Source organism: Ammospiza nelsoni, chromosome 4 (assembly GCF_027579445.1).
Source record: "Ammospiza nelsoni isolate bAmmNel1 chromosome 4, bAmmNel1.pri, whole genome shotgun sequence".
NCBI lineage: Eukaryota > Metazoa > Chordata > Aves > Passeriformes > Passerellidae > Ammospiza > Ammospiza nelsoni.
Genome location: NC_080636.1, coordinates 58,408,127 through 58,431,936, shown reverse-complemented (window position 1 = coordinate 58,431,936; position 23,810 = coordinate 58,408,127). Strand labels below are relative to the sequence as shown.

Sequence of the window (23,810 nt, the reverse complement as noted above, 5' to 3'; positions counted from 1 at the left end):
CGCTTCCTCAATATTCATGGTACCTGATCCATTTTACAGCATCCCATTTGGCCCAAAAGCAGTCAGAACATGGGATGCCCTTGATTTATTGTGCAGAAATATGCAGTCTTGGACACTGTGCAAAATAACAGCACAAATTCTGGTAATTAATAACAGATGTTACAGTACCTGCTGCCAGAGCCAGGCAATGCCAATTTCCACAGGAAACCTGCAGGATCGTCTGTTGGTTCAATTTCTTTATCAACCTAAAGGAGACAACATGGTTTTAGAGTAAGTGTCCACAAATACAGTATCACCTTAGACAAAAATTACCATTTCCACTCAGATACTTGTTGTATACACACAAAATCCATGAGTTTGAGATTGAGGAACAGTATCTTGAAGGCAGTACAGATCCGTATGTAATAGATGCAAATCTGTGGAGACCTCTAGACACTTAACTAGTAACTCAACTACATTTCCTGCTATAACACTGAATCCAGCCATCTGGAAATGGTGAAAATAGCTGGTTCTTGGTGTCTCACTATTCTTTTTCAGGCACTGACATTTTTCATGCTGTTATGGGCCTAGCAGATCCAGTGAGTTATAGCACCAAACCCTCTTCAGTGCTTTGTACAGAAAATAGCAAGTCAAAGGTTCAAGTTATTCCACAAAAATGTTATTTTTAAAATGGCACTATCGCATTGCTATGCAAGGCTCTGTCTGTTTTATCAGAACCACATGCAAGTGAAGGACTGTCTTCCCACAGAGCCCTTCAGCTCAAACATTAATCTTCTGTCATTGAAACTCTTCCTTTAAATTCTGTTTTGACAATGACAGCCATCCCAGAGAGACATCCCAAACTTCTGCTCTGCACTGGATCTGCAGTAACAGACCAAATGAGAGACTGCATCTGCTGATAAAACACCTTGAAGTACAAACAGCATTTCTGTTTTTAAATACTCTTTCATGCACATCCTTTTTCTGTACAAAACACTGTGGCATTTTTCAGGGAGGAAGCTAAGCATGCTGCAATTTTCTTTTCCATCTCTCAGCCATCCATGGGCAGAAGGTCCGTTCAGCCCAAACCTCCTGCAGGGCTCAGGGGGCAGCAGTGACAAGGAGAAGGAATCACCTTCATCCCAACATGAGAAGGGCCCTATTCCTGCCACACTGAGAGAAAGTGAGCAACCCTGACAAGGTCTCTGGTGTTGAGATGACCCCAAGCTGTTAGAAAGTCTCTTTTTCCCAGCCATGAGACTGAAGAAGATGGGATTCCTTGGCTGTCATTCTCAAGGTTGTTTATTTTTTCTTATCTATAACATTCTTTCTCCGACCCGCCAAGGTCAGTCTGGCAGGTCAGACTGAGGCACACTGGGCAGTGTTGTCTTTTTATCCTAAAAACTACGTGTACTTTATTCACAATAATTTTCCAATACCTATCACCTATGTTAGACAGCTCATCTCTACTCTAAACCAATCCAAAAGTGCCACCATCACAGCAGAAGATGGAGGCTAAGAAGAAACAGGAGGAAGGACAGGACACACCCAAATCCCTCCATCTTGCCTCCTGAACACCCATTCTAAAACCCCAAAATTCTACTTTTTCATGCAGAATTAACTATCATTCTACTTAAACTGTGACAAATTAACTATCATTCTACTTAAACTCTACTTAAACTCTTCGCACAAAGTTGGTAATTGTTTCCATGGGTTAAAATTGAAGGCACAGGTGTTTCTGACTCCGTGCCAAGGTCTCCGAGCCCTCTGCCAGGGTCTCGAGTCCTCCAGAGGAATTTCCTGGGTTCCGACACAACCCTTGGTGAGCAACCCTCCAAGGAGCTTCCCTGAGGAAAGCTGACCCTGCTGCAGGCTTACCTTGGCACAGTCACTGCATCCTCTATGGTGGTGAGCCCCAGCTGCCCGTCGCTGCCGGCGCCCCAGGAGAAGAGCTGGCCCTGGTCGCTGAGGGCCACGCTGTGCGACTCCCCACAGGCCACGTGCACGATGTGCTGCCCGGCCAGCGCCCCGATCGGCTCTGTGGGAACACAGGGACAGCGTGATGCTCACAGCACCCATCCCACAGCCACACACGGACACCAGGGCTGCGTAAATCCGCGCGCAAAGTTGTTCAGATTGGTGCCCTGATCCCCAATTTAGCTTTAAAACATGTCCTACAGGAGAAAAAGCACCAGGTTTACTGAAAATGTGTCACTGTTGAGCAGGGACAATGTTTCTGCTCACAGCACTCATCCCACAGCCACACATGGACACCAGGGCCGTGAAAATCCATGCAGGGACGGAATTTTGGTTCATGCAGTTATTAGGGTAGATAGCTTTAGGACTTTGATTGTGTTTAGGGCCAGGAAAACGGTTACAGTTATTATAGTGTATAGGTAAAAGTTGAGGAGGGTGAGTTTACGGTTGTAGATGATAATGATTGCTATTCAGCCTAGGTAGGAGATGGAAGAAAAGGCTAGGATTTTTTGGATTTGTGTTTGGTTGAGTCCTACTCATCCCCCCAGGGCTGCTGAGAGGACAGCCAGGATACTTAGGAGTGTAGGGTTTAATGAGGGTGAGGTTATGTAGAGTAGTGTGATTGGACGGAGTTTTATGACAGTGGATAGGAGGAGGCTGGTGGTGAGAGGAGAGCCTTGGACTACTTCTGGGAATCAGAAGTGGAATGGCACTAGTCCTGGTTTGATTGCAATTGCTGAAGTCAGAATCAAAGCAAAGCCATTCAGGTGGGTGCCCCGATCCCCAATTTAGTTTTAAAACATGTCCTACAGGAGAAAAAGCACCAGGTTTACTGAGAATCTGTCACTGCTGAGCAGGGACAACGTCTCTGCTCACAGCACTCATCCCACAGCCACACACGGACACCAGGGCTGCGCAAATCCACATGCAAAGCTGTTCAGATTGGTGCCCTGATGCCCAATTTAGCTTTAAAACATATCCTACAGGAGAAAAAGCACCAGGTTTACTGAAAATGTGTCACTGTTGAGCAGGGACAATGTCTCTGCTCACAGCACTCATCCCACAGCCACACACGGACACCAGGGCTGCGCAAATCCCCGCACAAAGCCATTCAGGTGGGTGCCCTGATCCCCAATTCAGTTTTAAAACAGGAGAAAAAGCACCAGGTTCACTGAAAATGTGTCACCGCTGAGCTCTTCTGAAAGCCTGGTTTGAAGGGCACGGAAGGCAGGCAGGTATACAGGCCTCAAGCACAATGGCAGCCAGCCTCAGAGACACAGGAAAACCTATCAGGTTATTCAGGAACAGATATCCCAGATTTGATACCACTCAGTTTTGACTCAGGGATCACCCAACACTGAGACGACAGCAGACCCTGTAAAACATATTTGACCTTCCACAGCTCTCATGTCCAATGAAGATGAGTCATCCACAAAGCTGGATGTCATCCACAACCCATCCACCTCACCTTGATTTATTGCTTGATGGGTATGTGTTACAACACCCTCCATGCTGACCTTGGAACAAGTCTGAACCTATCAGCCTATTACTATCACTGTCAAACACTTGTTTTAAAAAAAGTACCATATAAAGGAAGTAAAATGAGATGAAGGAATAAAAAATTTTAAATAAATCATCACTCAAGTCCTCTGGAAGACAACCCACAATTGACTTTTCATCATTACATCACGTTAGGCAACTGAAGCAGGTTTAAGAACTACTCTAAAAACATCTTTAACCAAATCTTACTCATTACACAATTTTTACAAAGGGGCATGAAAAAACATCTTGTTTTTCAATAAAACCACACAACTGATGGCAAAGTTCCCTGCATGCCAGAAAGAAGCAAAGTTGCTTTCCTTTTTTTACCCTGAACAAATTCAAGTGTTCCAGGTGGATGAAGAAAGATTTCACCCTGTAAGCTACAAGGCAGTGATCAGAATTACTGAAATCACACTTGCCTGGGACATGAAAGGAAAGGGTCACTACATTGCATTCCATAAAAATGATACCCCACATTACAGGCATCCAGAAATCATTAACACACTTAGCACCAAAACCTGCTTACCAATTAATCTACATGTTTTAAATTAGTGTAGAAAAAGGTACCCCTAGGAGGGCTTGCCTTCTGTGTCTGGGAATAAGAAAATGAGGAGAAAAATCCCTAATCGATGTTTGTGAAGAAAAAGGTGACAACTATTTAAATATGTATTCTAGCTGAGGAAAATGCCACCTGAACGTTGCTTCATTTCACTCAAAATACTTCATGGCAACAGAGGTGCAGTTTACAAGTAACAAGCACACAAACATCTTAGGAGGGCTTGAAACCTGCCCCCCAGTAACACCCTTGGTCCAGCAGCTCTTTGCAGCAGCACTCATTTCACCCAGTCCCAGTGCCAGTACAGACACACAGCCAGGTTTGAGGGTGGTAACTCAGTTTAAACACACAGCTTCCCACTTGGGCCCATAAGCACCCAACTATAGCACTGCTTTGGCAGTCTGGTTCATGCTCGTTTACATATATATATATATATATATATATATATATATATAAATGAGGGAGCCTATTTTTATCTGAGGGCTCTAAACAACCAGCAGCTGTAAGGGCTGATCAAGGTCAATGACAGCCAGCAGACAAGGTGTCCCAGCAGCACATGTGACTCTGGTCTCTTCCTCTCAGACACTCAGCCAAGACAAACATTACCTGCTGCACTGTGTCCAATTCACACAGGTGTGTTTCTGCAACCTCAAGGTCCAGAATTAAAGCTGCTGATCACAGCAACAAAAGGAGAGCAGGACAAAGCCATCCACTTCTCCAAGGAAAACCCTTTGATTTACGAACCCATCACTTCACCCCTGCTGGAAGGGTGCACTGAGACTTGGCTGTTACCCAGAGCACCTGAGCTCCCAAAAGTGGTCCCAAAGTCACCAGCCAGCCCTGCTGCCAAAGCTGCTCCCTGCACACCGCCAAACACTCCAGGAGACATCATGAGTCTGAAAAACAGCAAACATGGGCAATATGGGATGCTGGGGCACCCACAGCAGACACTGCTTTGCTGCCTGCAGCCATGTAAAACACTTCCCTGGGAAAGCAGTGTTTGCCACAGTAAGTCTTATTTCCTGCAGGAGCTGACCCTGAACCACTGAAGCACCTTGGGGAGGTGACAGAAGACTCCAGGGACCAAAGATTAGCATCAGGAGCTGGAGGAGGCAGGATTCTGACCACAGCAGTACAGCAAATAAGGAAAGAGTACCTTGAGGTATGTGGCTGTGGCAAGGACTTCACACACTGGGACACTGAGGGGACACCCAATAGGTCACGAAATCTGAGGTTGTTTCAGTCCCCTCTGGCTCCATCTGAAGATTAATTTGGCAACACAAATGTGACCTTGCTCTATGTGCCATCCCAAGAGACAAATAAATACCAGCTCATTTTGAAAGGCTGCCCTGTGTCACTGAAAGCCTTCAGTGACTGCACTGCTCACCACTGGAACAGAGTGCAGCCTCACCTGGACTCAGTGCATAACCACAGACAGAAAAAAATCCATGCCTGCCTTGGAAATGAAGCTCTTTGCCTTTAGAAAGGTGATGTATGGCCCATCTTACCAAAATACATTCCTGAGACCCTGTCAATAGCAGTTTGCCTGAAAAGTCATGAAGAAATGTAAATGCCAAATAGTTTCAAGTTTTATACACTCAGACACGTTTCTTTCCAGAGATGGAAAAAAGCCAGCCTTCTCCTGGGATCACAGGCTGCCCAGGCAGTCCAACAGGGGTCCCAGCTCACTGTCAGCTGCCAAGTCACTGAATGTACCACCTCAGCTTACATGGGATATCAAAAACATCAATCTGAAACTACTTCTATGCTGACCTCCCATCAAAATATTAGATGTTTTAGTGGTTGGTACACATTTAAACTTCCAAAGCAACACAACACCATTATTCACTCCTTAGAGAAGATGTGTCACTGCACTGAGATGAAGAGTACAAAAGGTGAAGTTTATTCTTAGTATTGTGTCTTGTGTAATTGGTGAATAAAACCAGTCAAGGGGGCTTAACAGGCAAAATTATCCCAAAGCTAAGCAGAACAAAACCCTGAAAGCAACAGGGAAGGGCTGAAGCAGTTATGCAATACAGTGTTTCAACACCTCATAAAACCTTCAAAAAACAAACAAAAACTCCTAAGTTCTAAGAAGTAGACACTGAAATAATCTTTTCTTCCTGAAGCTGTCAGCTGTCTCAAAACAGAACCAATGCTTTGAAGTCATTTATCAGTTCTTCATATCTGCTGGAGTTTCAGCTTTGGTTTCTCAGAACAGAAACCAGAAACAGGTATACCAAGGTTTGACTTTTTCTGGTTTTAACCCTGTTAGATCTTTCCATAAAATACACTGCAGTAAAGAGTGAGGCAAAATGTCTCCAGAACAGCTCATCTGTGAATGCTGACAGCTCTGCTTCCCAGGACTGCACTTGTGTTTTCTTGCTTTGCAAGGACACTCCAGCAAAAGCTGGGGATAAGTGGAGTATGTTTCTACAACTCAACTTTGTGACAATCAGTGCATTTAGCCTGAAGGTTTGGGAATGGCAGTAAGGCTGGGACAAGAATGAAAACCCCTGACAAGCCCACCATCAGTCCATAGCTTCCCCATTTATAAAACAGGGCCCATGCTTTGCCCCTACATCTTTGGGTCCTAAACAGGATCTTCAGTGCCTGCAACTGCTAGAAGCACAAAGCACTCACTTAGACTGCTCTAATTAGAATGCACAGGCAATGAATGATTAATTAGCTTTTGTACTCCTAGTAATTTTATCAGAGAGTTGGTACACCCTGTCTATGTATAGCTTCCAGCTGCTCACAAGACAGGCTTTTGCTGGAGGATGGGGCAAAACCTTCAGCCATATGCGTACCAGGATGTACAGGAACAGCACCAGATGGCTTCTGCTACCTGGAAACTACACAGAAACCATCAGCCCTGAGGTTACACCTTCAGTGGCAAAATCTGCATTTTGGTCAGAAGAAGCTGTGTCTTGGAAGCATTTCAAGTGATTCCAGTCTGCTTGGACATCTGCTCAAAACTCTTTATGGTCTCCCCAGCTTGACAATAAGCAACTCAGAGCATTTGCTCTTCTTTGTTGTTAATGTCTGCAAGGAAAGTGCTCACAGATTCTCAAAAATACGTCTTACTAGCTTGCCCAGATAAGAGATGGTAGTAGAAACACAGGGAACAGAGAAACAGGTAAGCTGAGGTAAGAAATTCCTCTGGGTTAAATGCTAGCAGCTTGCAAGTCTGAGGACAGATGAACCAATTTCTTTGCACTGCCATGCTTGTTAATATAGTCCACATCCAAATTGAGGATGCATGAGCATTGTGCAACCCAGATCTAAAATTCAGAAATGTGAGATACAATGTTTCAATGCACAAGGCAGCTGAATATTCAATCACACCAAGAGTGACCTAAATGTCACCTGTATAATAATTCTATTCTCTGAGAACTGAAAAGCCTTAATTCTTGTAGGAAAGGAGCAGAGTTCTCTCCTTATGGAGATGAATTTCACCAACACATTAAACCCTCTAACAAGGTGACACTAACAGCATTAGCACTTAGGGAAGCATGATTCAACAGCCAAAAACTCCATAAAAATCTGCTACTGCCTCCAACAAGCACCACAAAAAAATCAGAAAAACATCATGGCCCAAACTCATCAGTCACCACCATTTTACTAAGCCACTGTACAAAAAGCAAGGAAGCAACACTGGATCTACCAAATGCCCTGACAAGATCTTTATACACTAATTAGTAAATTTCAGCTGACTCCCCATCTCCAATGGCATATATATCCCAAAGATGTTTCTGCATATGGATATCATGGCGCTACTTCTAGGCTGTGATGAGCTTCATGATTTCAGTCCTATAGAAGCAGCTGAACATTAAAACATGTCTAAGTGCTTTAAAGAAACTGGAAAAAGAGAAAACTAATGTGCAACAATCAAAATGCCTGCAACTGAAAGAGCAGTAAGAGAGAAGGTATCTTCCTCCCCTTATGAAAGTTTCTCCTTTTTTTGCCAGCATAACTTCCATGTCCTAGTTTTTATCATTAAATAGCAGTAAAATACCAGCTATTTAACCAGTAGCAGCACAAGTACACTCACCAGCTTTTCCAGAAAACATCATCCCCAGCGGAAGTTGATTCTGCCACTTGGAAACTGGTAACTGGGGAGGGGGAAATCATGATGTTTTGCCAAGGCCTTTTTGCCCCTTCCCCTCTCCCTTAAAGCTCCCAAGCAGGACCCTCTGATTTCCCTCTGCCCATTTTCACCTCTGACCACCTAGGCACCCCACACTCCAGCTGTCACAGGAAACATCTGGAGCCCGGGAGCAGGAGGAAGAAATCAGACTCTATAAACCACTTAAACTAAACACAGACCTTGCAAAGCTGTCAGGTGCTTTTTGAAAACATAATCTAACCCAGCCAGCTTAAACTGCTCCTGTGGCTTCACCACCTCTGCAGGCTGTGGTTTGTCAGCAGTACAGTCAGAGGGAGGTGCACAGGGAGGAGACCAGAGCTCTTGGACACTTTCAAGAACACACCTTGGTGACTCTACATGGCACAGCCAGGGGGATGAGACACACACCACGTAGGCAGCTGGAACCATCCTGCCTGACACCAGCCCTGCAATTTCCACTCCCTGCTCTTTGCAGAGCGTCTCTGAGAAGCCATTACATGCTTGTTGCATCTTGTGCTCGGATTATGTGACACTATTGCACACAAGGGTGTGAGAAACGCTGTGCTCTGCACCTGCACAGCACCAGACTACAGGAGCAAAGCCCATGGGGAGCCCACATCCCCACCACAGGACAGCTATCCTCGCTACCTGCCTGCTGCTCTCACCTAAGCACAGCTGCACACCTCATGCTCAAACCTCCCTCAGCATGGGGCAAAAACTCTGAAGCATGGAGCAAGCAATGCTTACATCAAAATGTAACATCCTCTGACTTTCAACACCTTAAGTTTACTACATCCATCGAGAAGGCTGGGCTTTACAAGTCCAGTTGAAAAACTTGAGGTTTTCCTTTCCTGAACTTGGTGAATGGTGCTATGCTGGCAGCAGAAAGCAAAACAGTAGGAAAAAAAGCCTGATAAGAGACAGACAAGCAGCAGCACTGAAGCTGATAAGACTGATAATTTGGCTACAAGGGAGGAAATGTAAACAAAGAGCAGACTCAGTGAACAAAAAGTAAGTGTGGGGGGAAGACAGCAAAGGACCGAGGACAGACCAAAGCAGGTGACACTCCTCCAGAACATGGCTGATCACAGCAGTGGCAACACGGTCCACAGGTCAAGGCTGAGCAGTTCCAAGCAACAAAAGATTCTGCAGTCTCCTTTCATCCAGAGACACTAGTGATTCTTGATGGTTTACCTGCATGACACATGTGGTACTGCTCACTCATTTATTTAGCATAGCTACTTACAGTCTTAGGATCTGAGAGAGGCTGGCTCAGTTACTAACACTGCCTTCACTTTCTAAGGCTGTTTCTGGCCATGTTAAGGCAGGAATGCACAAGCAAGAAGTGAGAGGCCACAGTGACATCCCAGGGTGTCACATCACTTATGATCTGCCAGCTACTGCCCCTCAGAGCTGTGAGCAGACACCTACCCAGAGAAAGAAAAGCCCTTCCTCAGGCACAGACAGATATCCCTCCCCACTCTGCTGCCTTTTGTCTAGAGGACACAGCCTCTCTGAGGAGCTGTAGATGCAGAATGGCATGGGCACAGACAGCTCCTGGAAAGGGCTGCCCAGGCACAGAGGGCTCCAGTCTGGCAGAGGGAAGAATCTACCTTCAGACCTTGAAGGTGAACTAGTAAGGATGGTTCTTCCAAAGAAATAAACCACCATGAGTCCCTAGAGAAACACAGGGAAAACTTATGTTTAGAACACCCAGAGAGAGCCCATTTTCCTTCTCAGGTTATGGCAGAGAGCTGTAAAGGTCATTCAGCCAGGCTTGCTGGCCACTGGCAGGCAGCACAGAAGCTGTGGCTGGTCCACGACTACTGAGACACCCCAAGGTCCAAGATGTGCACCCCAGCAAACCCCACAGCTCCAAGGCAGCAAGTGCAAGGTGGGCAGGATGCACTAAACCTTGGCATAACATGAGGATGGATAGCAGAAATGCAAGGGGTAATTAGGGAATGGGTGCCTAGATGCCAGATTTGATGGGCTGGTACTACACACTGCAAAGCTGTGACATTTGACAGTCTCACTTGTGGTAGGCCCAAGCTTTGATTAGTAATATGATTTTCAAAAGCACTTGGTGTACTCTTCACTCTGTTCCCATTTATTTCAATCCTGCAGTGGTCTGCGTGGCAGCAAGACAAAGCCATATTTCTGAAAAGTCACACCTGCACAGTGCACACTCAGTAGAGCACCCCTGCCCTTGCTTTCAAGGGCATTCCCATCAGCTTCACAAATATGGCTTGAAAATATGTTACTGCAAACAAGCATACTGACTTGGAAAAGGGGATGCAAAGGATGAAGTCCTATTAAACATTAAAAAATAATATTACTTTTATCAACTGGGCATTCTGAGAAAAGATATGAGCATCTGTAGATTCCTTTTGGTGCGTTTTTACAGGCAGGCAGCTGTTTAAAAAGCAGGCTGAAGAGAGTGAGCATGTCTTACCAGCTCTTTCAGCTACCAAAAATACCTGATTTCTGATAAGAAGTTTCACACAGATCTTTGACAAAAAGTCCTATTTCCAATATAGCTTAAGGAAGAATATTGGGCTATCTGAAGATAACTGAGTCAAAATCAACAGCCCCCAAAACCAACAGCCCCAAAATTACTCAAATCTGTCCTAGAAGCTGTGACTCTCAGCCATACTTACTCACCTTAACAAAGTCATCACTTTTGTCCAGCACAAAGAACTGCTCTGACTACAAAAGGGTTGAGGCATTCAGAAAACTTGCATCTATCACCTCCAGCTTCTTCCCTGCCCTCTCCTTTAACTCAGCACACACAGCCACCCAACCCATTTTATCCTGAGCACATCTTGCAGCTTTTCAGCATGCTGGCAGCAAAGGGGCCAGTCATTAGTGCCACACACTGTGCCAAGGTTTCCTGCTCCTTCCAAGCCAGGCAGGCAGGCAGCCTTTATTTCACTGGCAGGCTTTTATTGCAGCTGCACCTTCAGAAAGCCTCTGAATAGTGTGCATGGTACAGGAGTGACAAGTAACAAATACCACAGAGGTAAGTACAAGCTTAGGTTGCCAAATTGCCCTACAAACCCCCAGTCAGAAGGCAAAAAGTTAGTAATTTTTACTGCAGCTCTGCCTTTTGAGATAAAAGAGCACAAAAAGTGTCTCTCATGTCCTCTGTAACAACAGATCATACTGATTGTAAAAAAAAATTAGTATCTTGCTTCCCTGGGCTCATCCTTGTTTTTACTTCTCAGCAAAATGAAATCAAAAAAGAAATCTGGTGGTTCTAATAATACATCTGTGTTTAGTGATGAGACTTCAGAGTTACATTTGAGAGCACCTTACAGCCATTTTAGGTGCTGAGTAGGTTTCTCTACTGTCAAGAACTCAGATTTTTACTTGTTTAGGCCCTCCTAAAGAGCCTTCTCTCTCCTCAGGATAGGTTCTTCTAGTCCTATAGTCTCAGAAAATACTGGCACAAGTCAGTTCACATGATCAAGACCACACAAATTTTAAAACAACCCCCACTATAAATATCTGGCATATTCAAATCCCTCAGCCAGCCAATTCAAGACAGCATAGGCATATTTAAGGTCTCTCAGAGAGAGCACTTCCTTTACTTCTCATTCAACCAAATACCAATTGTTTCTAAATTAAGTTAATTCTAAATGCTGACATCTAATTTTAAAATCATTCTGAAGCCCAAATGGCATCAATTCAGCTGAAATTCAATCTCCATGAGGCAAATCCACTGCAGCCACCAGTGAAGGCACAGCAACCTGAAACAGCTCAGTCAGATCCTGTGATAATCAAAGGAACAAGAGGGATGAGTACAAATGAACATACCCGACCTCTACAAGGGGTGACCAGTTTAATCACCTTTGTTTTTTTACAAACAACATTTATAATGAGTGCCCTTACACAGCTCTTTGTCTGCAAGCTGCTCAGCACAAACACAAGCCCTGCCACCTCTGCTGCAGGGCTGCCAGGACCTCATGGCTGACTCCTCACGCACCAGGAGGAGGCTAAAACAGGAAGATCCACACACGCTGTCCTTCCAAGCAGGTGGCACATCTGAATTCTCAGCTGTCCCAGGGCTCATGATTAACAAGCATGCTGCCCTGACCTGAGCACTGAGCTCTCTGCTGCTGTAATCCTGTGCTGAGGCTCAGGATGAGTGGACTAACATCTGAAAAGAAAAGCACTCAGTTCAGAGAATTCCAGAATATCTGGACCACCTAGGCTGGTTTGTTTGTTTTGGTGGTGGTTTTTTTCCTGCTTTTTGAAAGAGAATGAACATTATGATGATATCTCTATCAGCAGTTATGAGCAGATAGATTCCACAGTGCACAGAAAAGCAGTGCTCCCCTGCACATTTGCATCCAAACAGGGAATTTTGTAAAAAAATCATAGGTTTCTCTGCTGTATCTTACCAGACAAAAGGTTTGAGACAAATTTGGCTTGAGACACTGTTCTGTAACTCTCTTGAGACACTAGTTACCAAAGCCCAGGTTTTCTCACTAGCAGAAGTCAAATGAAGTCCAAAGGACTTGAACAGAAGAAATCTCTAGAGATGAAAACAAGTTTGATATCTCAGACTTGAGCAGGTTTTCAAAGCTTTACAAACTACTAACAACTGGCTAGTTGTTTCACACTCTTTATAACTCCATCCAGATCCCAAAAGTGCCTTTACCTTAGGTACCTCAGCCTGTCTTTTGCTCTCCAGGATGCACACTCAGATAAAACACTTATCTAAGAATCATCACAGGGTGCCAAGACATCATGGCAGACCTGAAGAAAATCAATCCAAGTGAAATTACAGGACTGAAAAAGGCGAAATTTAGATACACTTATAAAGAATATTTTTTTTTCTCTAAAACTACTGCAGTACAAAATTAGTGCTACCCATTAGAGACATACTGTATGTTATCATCTGATAAATTTCAGGAGATCAATGCAAACTCAGACTAATTTTGCAAAACAACAGGTTCAATGCTTCACTACCAAATTGCCAAGCTACTTCTGCTAAGACATGGTCAGAGACTCTGGAGACTTCAAGGGCACAAGAACACAAGTGAGAATCAGGGCAGGTCAGACAGAAGCTTTATTGGTCATGGTGAGAGAACGCTGGAACAGCATTCCTCTCCCTCTGCATCCCTGCCAAGTGACTGCAGGGACACAAACTACAGAATGATTCTGGGAGGAAAAGGGAAAAAAAAAAGAGGTGAGGAAAAACGATCATGTAAGTATTAACAAAGCCAGATATCCACCCCTAAGAGGGGTGGGTGCTTCAGGTACCTCGCTAATCACCATGAAGCAAAAATGAATTGGTAAGCAGCATGGCAATGTGGGAAAATGGCTTGTGGTAGAGCCGTGGGAGTGCCACACCTGGTATCACCCTGGTATTATCAAAAGGAGAGAGTCTGAAACACTTAGAAGCAGTCAGCATTTAGTCAAAAGGCATGTTATTTTAGTTAGGCTAAACTTCTTAGACATGCTAAATATTAATTTTAGCACTCCAATGTAAAATACAGAGGAAAGGGCAATGCCAGAAAATAATCTTCTACTGACTTATGCTCTTTCAGTGGCATGCACTCCCCCAGTAATTTCTGTTCCCTGTAGAGAGGCATAAGAGTCACTTTGCCAGCTGCTATCCCCCTCTCCACATTACATCCACAAGGTCAGCAGATGTGACCATCAACACAGCTTTTAATTAACACATTTTCTTGCATTTCAAAAGGTGCCCTCTAAAGGGCTCCTCCAAGAGGAATTGCTGAAACAATTCTGCACCACCGTTTGACATTTTCATGAGCAGCATGAATGAGAAGCAAAACTGAATAGTGAGAAATAAAAGGGAGTTTCCTCTCAGGGAAGACCTAAGCAGCAGGAAGGGGATCACTCCACCCCTGGGAAATCAACGCAGCCTTCACAAGGCTCACAACCCCCTGCACACTTTTGTGTCTCCCTGTTACTCTCAAACACAACCAAGGTACTCTGGAAAGCCCTGGAAAGCATTTCTGAAGCCCAGAGGAGGCTCCCCAGGGGCTGCCTGAAAGGGACAGTCAGGATTGTGTCACAGCCTCCTACATCAGGAGATGGAGTTCACTTCAGGAGATGGAGCTCACTTCAAGCTGGGCAGAGCTCCCACTTCCAGCTGCCCTTACAGCCTTGACAGGACCAAACCACAGGGCAGGAAAACCAGGAGACCTCAGCCCACACTGCCCTGTCCAGCAGGAGAGAGAGCTCCAGGACTCCCAGCTCCTGGCATGTCTCCCATTCTCTACCACAGACTCCTCCTGACAGTCTTCTCTACCATTTCCAACAGCTCAGGACCCTGTGTCCCACACATGCAGCTTCATCACCTATCAGGCATGGCTTCATTCACAAGCCCACAAAAATGGAAAACAGAAAAGAGCATCTTCAACAGGCCTTTCTACATAGAAGGTATAAGGCTGTCTTTATCCCATGCAGAGGAAGTGGGGTGGAAGAGGAAGGCTTGATTCTTCTTGTTCCCATTTGCAAATGAAAACTAAGAAATTCAGCTCCCAGTGCTGCAAGACAAAGCACAGAGGAGAGTGTGATGGGGCTCTCCCCCAGTTTACTGTTACCATAAAGGCTGCTGTGCCTGTTCACTGTAAGCTAAAAAGAGCAGCTGTTCCCTGCTTTACAGCACGTCCCTCCCACCTGCCCCAGCCAGCAGAAATCCCACTGGAGGCACAGCCAGTAATGCCATGTTGAAACACCATTTCTCTGGGATGGCCACAGGCTCCTCAGAGAGCAGCACTGCAGAACCTTTTTCAGAAAAAAAAATAAACCTGTGGGATGTGGTTTCACATCTTGGTGACAGACCCTAACTTAAGGGGTAGAAGAAGGGCACTTGGGATCAAACACAAAGAACCTTTCATTTCTATTTCAGAAGCTCGGACTGGCCCTCTTCTACTGGCCTAGTTGAAAGCACGATTACCTAGCTGAGAGAGGTCTACACTTCAGCATTCAGGATTCATGAAGTTCATTTCCAGCTCTGATCTACCTGCTGTGAATCCTCCCTTTTCACCAGCAGCTTACACTTGCTTAATTTTATGGGTAAAACCAGCAGCACAGCCCAATGTTGCTCAGAGTATCTTTGGTGCACTCAAAACAGTGCTGAATTTCTGGGGCCTCTGCACTAGTCTTGAGCTAGCTGGGTGATTTGCAGGATGAAGCATCCTCAGCAGTTTGAGTTGAATATTCACTAGGCTTGGCTTCCTTTCACCAAGCACCTCATTTATTCCAGGCCCTAAATCTACAGAAGATGCGCACAGAGAGGATTTAAGCATTCCTGCTATTCCAAATCCCTTTCAGTAATTGTCTAGAAACTCTTGTAGGAAAAGCAAGAGAGGGCAGATTCAAGGTGAACTCCTCTAACCCAGCATCCAACACCTGCCAACTCATTCTGAGAGAGACAGACAAAAGACACTGACAGAGGAAAGGAGCAGTAGGGCCAGTCAGGTCAGATTTGCACACACTGCATGGGGAATTGAGGCTATTTTGCATACACCTTGTCTCTCTATCATGCAATAATAGGTGACGCCAGAGAAGACCCAAGCTCTACAGAGAGCAGCCTGCAGTTTGGGGAATTTTTGCTCTGATTACCCACAGCACAGGACTTCTATATTATGGAAACAGAAATACCTGTATCTGTACCACATGCCAAAACCAAGAGGTTAATGGAAGGTAAACTGGAAAGCCAACATTCAAAAGAGTCCAGAAAAAGGGTTCAGGGTTTCTTCCAAGAACAACTTACAATTAAAGCACACTTTCACCCTGGAAAGGAGAGGCAGTAGCTGCCTCAGTTCAGCACTCATGAGTTCTGTCCATCAGAAGCCAATGAAGAAGATGCAGTGTGAGTCTGGGGAACACAACACTAAAGTGATCTTCCTGCAGACTAGGAAAAAGGAGTGAAGGCACAAGTTGACAAGGGATTCTGAAAGGGGGAAACAAAATTTACAAACCCTGTTGGCCAAACACAAATTTGTTCTCCTCAATTCTGCTCAACACAGATCCACTTGTGTTCTTTGGTGTAAGTGAGAAAATTCCCAGCAACAGCTGAATAAGAGTGGGCATAACAATGCAGTGCAATTGGAAAGACAAAGCAGAAGACACTCGTGACTCATGGGCCTCTCCTCCTCTTTATAAAAGGAGAACATAATGCCAGATAAAATCTGCCCTGAGACCATCTGTGCTGCCTCTGTTTTGATGCATTTCCCAGGCAAAGTGAGCAGACCTGTCTCCTCACCTGTGCTGCTCCTGCTCAGCTTTGGCTTTCCAGAGCCAGCCAGTGCTATTCAGCATTACCACTGTGTTATGTGACACGATTATCAGCTCTGCTGGCTGCTCCAGCTCCACAGCAATCAGCTTTCATAACGTTCTCAGCCCACCAGCCTCGAGACAGCCTGAAGTGTGTATAAAAAGCAGACTTACCTGGCTTGCTTCCTTCACAGTCATGCCCCAGTTGACCTTTGGTGTTCAGGCCACAGGTATACACCTCCCCATCTTCCAACAGGAACACAGAGTGGTTTCCTCCACATGCCACCTCCTTGACATTTCTGTCGTGGATGAAGCCATACACCTGTGGTTCAGGAATGATCACCTGGAGGTTGCTACCTATCCCAGGCTGTCCATAAGACGAGTAGCCCCAGCATAGCATTTTCTCTCTTTTCAGCAAGTCATGTATCCTTCCTGGGCAAGAGAGACAGAGAAATGAGCATGAGTGAAGCAAGTGCACCACAAATGATCCTACAGAGATCCAGCTGTTCACAGCAGGAGGTGGAAACAACCAGAAAAGGCATTTCCTGCATGACTGTCAGGTTTGTGAACTGTCAGTAAACCATTACACAGACAAAGAGTAATCAAGACAGCTCAGCTGTGTTACTGAATCAGCACCTTCATGCCTTGGCCATCTCCATCTGCGAGGCAGCAGAAATGTTCTGAAACCCAGGAGACTGAGCTCTTACACTGCAAAATTACTCTGCTTCAAAAACCAAGTATCAAACAATGCCCCAAACCAACTGTAACGCTATTCAGACCAACAGGCCCAAATCTGAACTTTTAGAGCGTCATATTTGAGACCACTTCTGCATAAATCTTTACAAATCACCTCCAAGGTGGTCAGACTAGCCTTGAACAGAATGACACAGGTATTTGTGATGTACTGGCCAACACAGAAATGTGTTATTTCTGATAAAAACAGATAAAAGAGTACTTTGCTCAATTGAACATAGTCTTGCAACCCAAATTTGTGCATGCACACACACACACTGAACTTGAGCCACACACTGAACACACACAGAGCCCTGAACTGCAGCAAGAATTACACAAGAAGCAGCAGCTCACGTGGAGCAGCACATTGACAGCTTGGCCCTGACAGCAGTGGACAGGTCACGTTGCTGCAACTTGCCAGCAGTAAGGAGTTATCTTCTGTGCAGTGCCCAGTGAAAGTCAGGGATTTCAGAGTGGGGTAGCACAGGAAGGGAAAAAATATAGCAATATAAAAGAATTACTTGGCTTGAACTTGATAAAGACAACAGGATGATAATGCCTAAAAGCTGGGGGAAGAAAACAGTATTCTTTAAGAAGCACATGAAAGATTTTAGTACTATTCTGTCACTTCTAATCTCAATAGGTTTAGGTTATTTGCTAAGCATGCTAATACACTAATAAAACATTGAGAACTCCTCTGATTGAACTAGAAACTAGCTAAAGGTTGTTTGTTTCTTTGTTATTTTGGTTTTTGTTTTGTTTTGGTTTTTTTTGCAAAGGGAAGGAGAAAGATAAGGAAATGAAAGATCTGAGAGATCAAGTCTTAGGATGCATCGTGCCAAGTTTTAGCTAAGGCAATTTGCAGCAGCAGCATTTACTAACACAGCACAGGATCGAAAAGCAAAGGGTAACCCCTGTGACAAAGATTCCCTCTCCCACTCTGAGCAGACAGGAAACACATGCATTTGGTTTGTTTCCAAAACCTGGTGCTAATTCAAGCTCTAGGTATTAGCAACAAAGCCTTTCCTATTCTGAGCCCTAAGACACGGGTGTTCATCTCTTACCCTTTGCCTGTCAGCTGTGCTCACTTCCACTGAGGCACGGACTGAGCTGAAAGGGGAAGGGAGAGGATTGGATTTTCCAGTTAGTACTTCATCAGTGTGCAATTTCCTACCACAAACTGTTTCCTAGGATCTCTTATCAGGTGCTTTAAAGCAATGCAGGACCCCGTTTATCTCTAGCAGCATAATTCAACTCATTCACACCCACATGTGCTTATCACTGGCCAGCTCCAAAGCACACAGGGGAAAAAGCAGGATTCTTTAACAATTCTCTAACCAGCCTTGTTAAAGAGCTGGTTAAAAAAGCAGGAGCATGCAAGGTTCTGATGAAATCAGTCATGGTGTACACTCTGTGTTTGGTTGCCCTAAGCACAAGAGCCTGATGGAAGACACCCTCCATGCTGGCTACGCTAAGAATAGGAATGCCGTGGGACACGAGAAAATTGAAGTGTGTGCATGTGCTTTAAATGTGCTTCAAACAGCTACATTTAGAGCGAACTTCATGTTCTATCACACCACCAAAAAAAACCCCAAACTAAAAATGCATGAGCACCCTGAAGGTGGCAGGGAATAATTTCAAAACTAACACTGGAAAGGCAGAAATCTGGGACTGCCATTTCTCTCAGCATGGGGAACTGTGTGTTACAAAGACACAAGCAGCACTCCTGAAGATCCAAGGATCACCAACCTGCTAGGATAAATAGATACTGCCTCTAAGGTGAAAAGATTTCCCCAGTATACCACATGAACTACAATGACATTGTACCACATGAGCTAAATATTAATTTGGGATACCTTCTAAAAGAGTACCTCAACAGTCTGCTCCCTACAGACTACAGTCATCTTCCCTAGTGCTAATTTCTTTAAAAAATGCTAAAAATACATTAATTACTTTCCTTGTGCTCATATTCCACACAAGAATTTGCTGCTAACGGGCAAGGGAATATGATGTGATTGGTAAGAGATGGGTTTTTCTTCCAGTTAAGACACTACTACTGAAACAGGAGGAGTTCAAACTTCCAGTAATCCACATAAACACTAGGGTGATATTTCAGAGTTCAACCCTCCATTCATGCTAGAGGTCAGATTTTCCAAAATTCCTCATATTTAACTATCCCCATACCAGACATAGAAAATGTGGTTTTCACCAGTTTTTTTTTTAAATCATCTCCATGGACTATGCCATCTCTATCCACCCCCATCTTCCAACATTTTGCCAATAAATCTCTGTGCAGCTCAGTTTCACTGAAACAGACCAACACCTTCCAGTGGAGAGCAGAGCAAAAAACACAGCCACTAACAATCTGAGTTCACAGGCACAGCTAAACATTTCAAATGGCCTGGTGAATTTACTTATACTGAAAACATTTTTAAAACCACGACTTTAAGACTTTTTTTTCTCCCCTTAAAAAAAAACCGCTGGCGGTCCTAATACATTGTATGTTCCAGTAGGAACTGTGTCCTGAAACACAAGGACACTTTAAATAACATTTTCACACCCTGTTTCCAGTCCAGTTAAGGCAGTTACTCTGCTCTGACAGTAGTAGAGGAAGTAAAAGTGCATGTGCCACTGCAAGCTACCTTTACAAACTGCATACCTTCCTCATACTAAAACTATGACATAAGAAGTTTCTAGTGTAGGCAAGCAGCAACAGACACGTGCCTGCACATACACATGTATACATTAAATATATTATTTATATTCACTTATCTGAAATTTTATATAAGTGATTAATATTCCTAGTGCCCAGCTCAATAGACCTTAAAAAAAGCTGAATTTTTATCTTCACAGGGCAAACCCTTAGGGGAGAGGGTGGGTTTTTCTTAAATGCATCAGTTAGGGATTAAAGTTCAGAGTTTCTTTTAAAAATTGGATTGCAAAAAGCACAAGAACTACAGTACCCAACCACATAACCCATTCCTGCTCTTCAGAAATCCCAACACAGCCAGTCAGGTATTCGTGTTTCAGAGATATGAACAGATGCAATGCAGTAAAGCCAGTCATTTGCAGAGATTCCCCACACATAAAAAGGAGAGGGGAAGATGTAACACCACATCCTTGGACCCTGACATTCCAGGAATAATTCATCATCAAAACAGCGAAGGATGTACATAGCACAGCTAGAGCTAGGAAAACCTCACACTGTGAGAAATATTTTGAGGAAATCTATTGTGGGTGGAAGACTCACCCTCTGCTATAATAAGGTTCTGCTGACATACTAAGTATATATCCTTTGGTGAAAAAACAGCCCCCGTGGTTTAGTAAAACAATGATGCTGCATATATGATCATGACAGGATGTATTCTGTCTTTTTTCTTTTTCTCTTCCTCTCTCTTTTTAAAAGCTCTCATGTCATGCAGAGTCTCTCCTCAAAACCACACAAACATATTCTAAAACCATTCCCACTCTTGCGCCCTTTCTGGGGAAGTCACCTAAGTAAATATCAGAATTACAACAAACAACACTCAAGGCTCAATGCTCTCTAAACAAAGAGATCTACCAACTGGCAGGGCATGAATAAACAAGTTTTTCCTTCTCTCTTGTTTGTGAGATTTCAGATAACGAATGTGCTTCTGTTACCAGCATTGCTCAACAATGACGGAAATTACTGCCTCTTTCTGCCACCAAGCCTCCAAGCCCACTTTGTTCTTCTTTTTGCCTCCGTTTCAGTGCAACTCACCGTCCGATGTGAAGCAGGTTACAGAGCAAGAGAATACAAGGTGTACCAGGAAATGAGTTAAAGCAGGAGCAGAGTATTCCCACTGCACAGCCACATACCCTCAGATGGAGATGCCCCCACAGAAAACAGATAAAAAGAGACACCTAAAACCAAACACGACAACCCCCCCACCATCACCTCCATTTTGCAATCCCAGTACAAACACCGCTCGCTCCCAACCTTCACCCCGGGATTCTTGCGGCCGCTTCCCACGCCCAGAACGGCGCTTCCCGGCGGGCACACACGGACCCCGGGGCGGCACCAGCCCCGAGCCCACCCCGCAGCAGCCGGGTGATGCTGCAGCAGCGGCAGCGGCGGTGCCGAGCGGCTCCTGCCGCAGCCCCGCGGCCGCTCCGGGCTGGGGACGCGCGTCCTGCGCCGGGGGCTCCGCCACGCCCGAGCCCCGGCTCCCCCACGGACGGGCTCGGTACCGGGAGCGGCCCCGCGGGGCCGAGCTGTCCTTCCCCGGCACTCACCGCCGCCAGCCCCGCCGCTGCCGCCGCGGCGACGAGGAAGTCCCGGCCCCGCTGCTGCCGCCGCTGCCGCCGCCGGGAGTGACGCGCGGCGCGGCCAATGCGCAGGGCGGGCCCGGCCCCGGCGGGCGCGGGGAGGATCGGGAATCTGCTTTCCCCGGGGCCGGGGCACGGTGTGGGCTCCGCGCTCCTGTCCGGGGCTCAGCGCTCCTGGCGGCGGCTTCGGGCTCCTGGCGAGGCCTCAACGCTCCTGGCGGCAGCTTCGGGCTTCTAGCGAGGCCTCGGCGCTCCTGCCCTTCCCAGCGGTGCTGGAATGGCGCGGGCGGAGCGCTGGGCACAGGCGGCTCCGCCCGCCGGGCTGCGCGGCTTTAGCCTTGCGGATCGCTCGCCGCTCTAAACGCAGCTGAAGCGACGGGCCAAGTTAAGCGCATTCCGGAATTTAAGCTGTTCTAAATGAAGGTCTCAAGGGAAAGGCAGCTTTCCAGTGTTTGAGAATGCGTTAAGCACGAAATGTCACTTACTAATAACAATAGTTAGTTTCTTTCCCTTAGTCTGTTTCTTCTTCCTTTTATGTGGCCTCTGGTCACCTGGCAGGCTCATTTGTTTAGGAGCTCAAATTTATTGAAAATTTCAACCTCGAATGGTTTGTTGTCAAAATCTCCGTTGAGAGAGAGAAGAAAAAATAAAGAGGCCAATGAGCAAGCAATTATGTAACTCCCAAGTACTGATTTTCTGGTTTTAGTGCCATTCTATTAGAAAAAGGCTCCACAAGGGCAATGCACAAGCTCGATCCCATTCAGACCACCAAAATGACAGTCAATGTTTGGAGCAAACCTCAGATGTTTGCAAGGGCTCAGTATGGGGGGAAGAAGTCCCTGGGGTATGTCCAGTGCCCATAAGTATTTGTGGTCCTTACACTGCATCTCTGGCAGTTTGCAGTGTTTGTGCATTTAGCAGAAAATGTGTGACAGATCAGGTGAAAAATCACCAGTATTTGCATGGATCACTCGTGTTTAGAATAAATAGCTACTTCAATATAAAATTACACCTGTCATGTAACATTTTTGGCTTAACCAGCGTTACAAGCAGCTTCTAGAATAACTGAAAGCATACATAGAGGAAAACCTACTTTTCTGTGTTTGTGTTTGTTTCTGTTTTGTTTATTTCATCGTCTGGAGACCTTTGCAAAATAGATAATTTCCCTTTACACTCAGTTTCCTCTGTTTCTGATTGCGTAGTCAAGGAGGGGAAGGTACAGACACAAACAAAAAAAAAAAAAGAAGAAAATGATGGAGCAAAGCCTAGAATTTGTGTGAGGGAGCCAGGAGTCTCTTGTTGAAACCCATTTTTAACTGGTTACATTTCAGCTTCCAGGAGGACTTTCAAGGCTGTTCTTGCCCTTGTCTACAGGTGATGCTCAGCTCAGATGAGTGGCCTAAAAAAATCCTGCTATGGGTTCAATATACTTTTGCTGCCTGTGTGAAGCCTTTTGAACTCACAGCTGAATGTGATGCTCACTCATCTTATATTCTCCTGTGTATTTTATAACAGGCACTGCTTGAGAAAATGTAGACACAATCCAGTGTCCAAATTAATTTCAGAAAATCAGAGAGGAGTGCACTACTCTGAAAGTCTTTATGTAATGTGTGTATATATATACACACACACACACATATATATATATATAAAAGCAGAGATTATTTGAGGACAACTTAAAAATAGCCTTGAAAGTGACTCTGGGCTTTAATCTCCCACGTGATGTTGCATCATACATGATGAGAAGGAAATACCTCCAGGCTCTAAATAAACCTATTATCATTTAATCTCTAATGGGTTATTTTGAATTCTAAAGAGAATACATCTTTTGTGGACTTGCACAGCACAGAAGATGACTCTGAAGCTTAGAAAACCATAAAAAGGGAAACAACAGCCAGGAGTAGGCTGATGAAGAACAGCAGGCTAAGCTGCCAAAACAGAAATCTGTGGTGGTGTGACAGCATCAGCTGGACGTGAGATGTGGGCAACACCTTGGGTTTCTGCCAGTTCCCTCTTTCCACAAAAATACACCAGAGTGCTGCCTTCCTCAGATGATGTAAGCATCCCTGTGATGTCCTGTTTGTTCCAGGAGGGTGAGGGGGACAGGGGTTAGGTCTGAGCAGGCCGTGTCCCCTCGCTCCCCTCTGCTGGGAGCTGCCATCCTCTGAAGTCCTATTTCCCCTCTTCCCATCAACACTCCCATGCCATCTGCTTTCCTGTACTGCCCTGGTGCTTGTGGTGAGGGCTTGAATTGTTTTTTTTTTTTTTTTTTACTGATTACTATACTGTAACTTAAAAGGAAACTTGCCTTTTTTTTTTTTTTAAAGTAGGTAACAATGTCATTCT

At 45.1% G+C, this 23,810-nt stretch overlaps 1 protein-coding gene across 1 annotated transcript in view; it reads right to left on the bottom strand.

The window, feature by feature from the left end:
- Positions 1–21,664, bottom strand: part of HERC3 (HECT and RLD domain containing E3 ubiquitin protein ligase 3) — a 44,821-nt gene extending 23,157 nt beyond the window's left edge. Inside the window, exons 1-4 of the mRNA XM_059470131.1 lie at positions 21,432–21,664; positions 16,617–16,874; positions 1,858–2,017; positions 169–245 (exon numbers count right to left, since the gene is read on the bottom strand). Coding sequence (XP_059326114.1) covers positions 169–245; positions 1,858–2,017; positions 16,617–16,842 — 463 coding nt within the window. The 5' untranslated portion in view covers positions 16,843–16,874; positions 21,432–21,664. The remainder of the gene's footprint in view (positions 1–168; positions 246–1,857; positions 2,018–16,616; positions 16,875–21,431) is intronic.
- Positions 21,665–23,810: the final 2,146 nt, after the last annotated feature.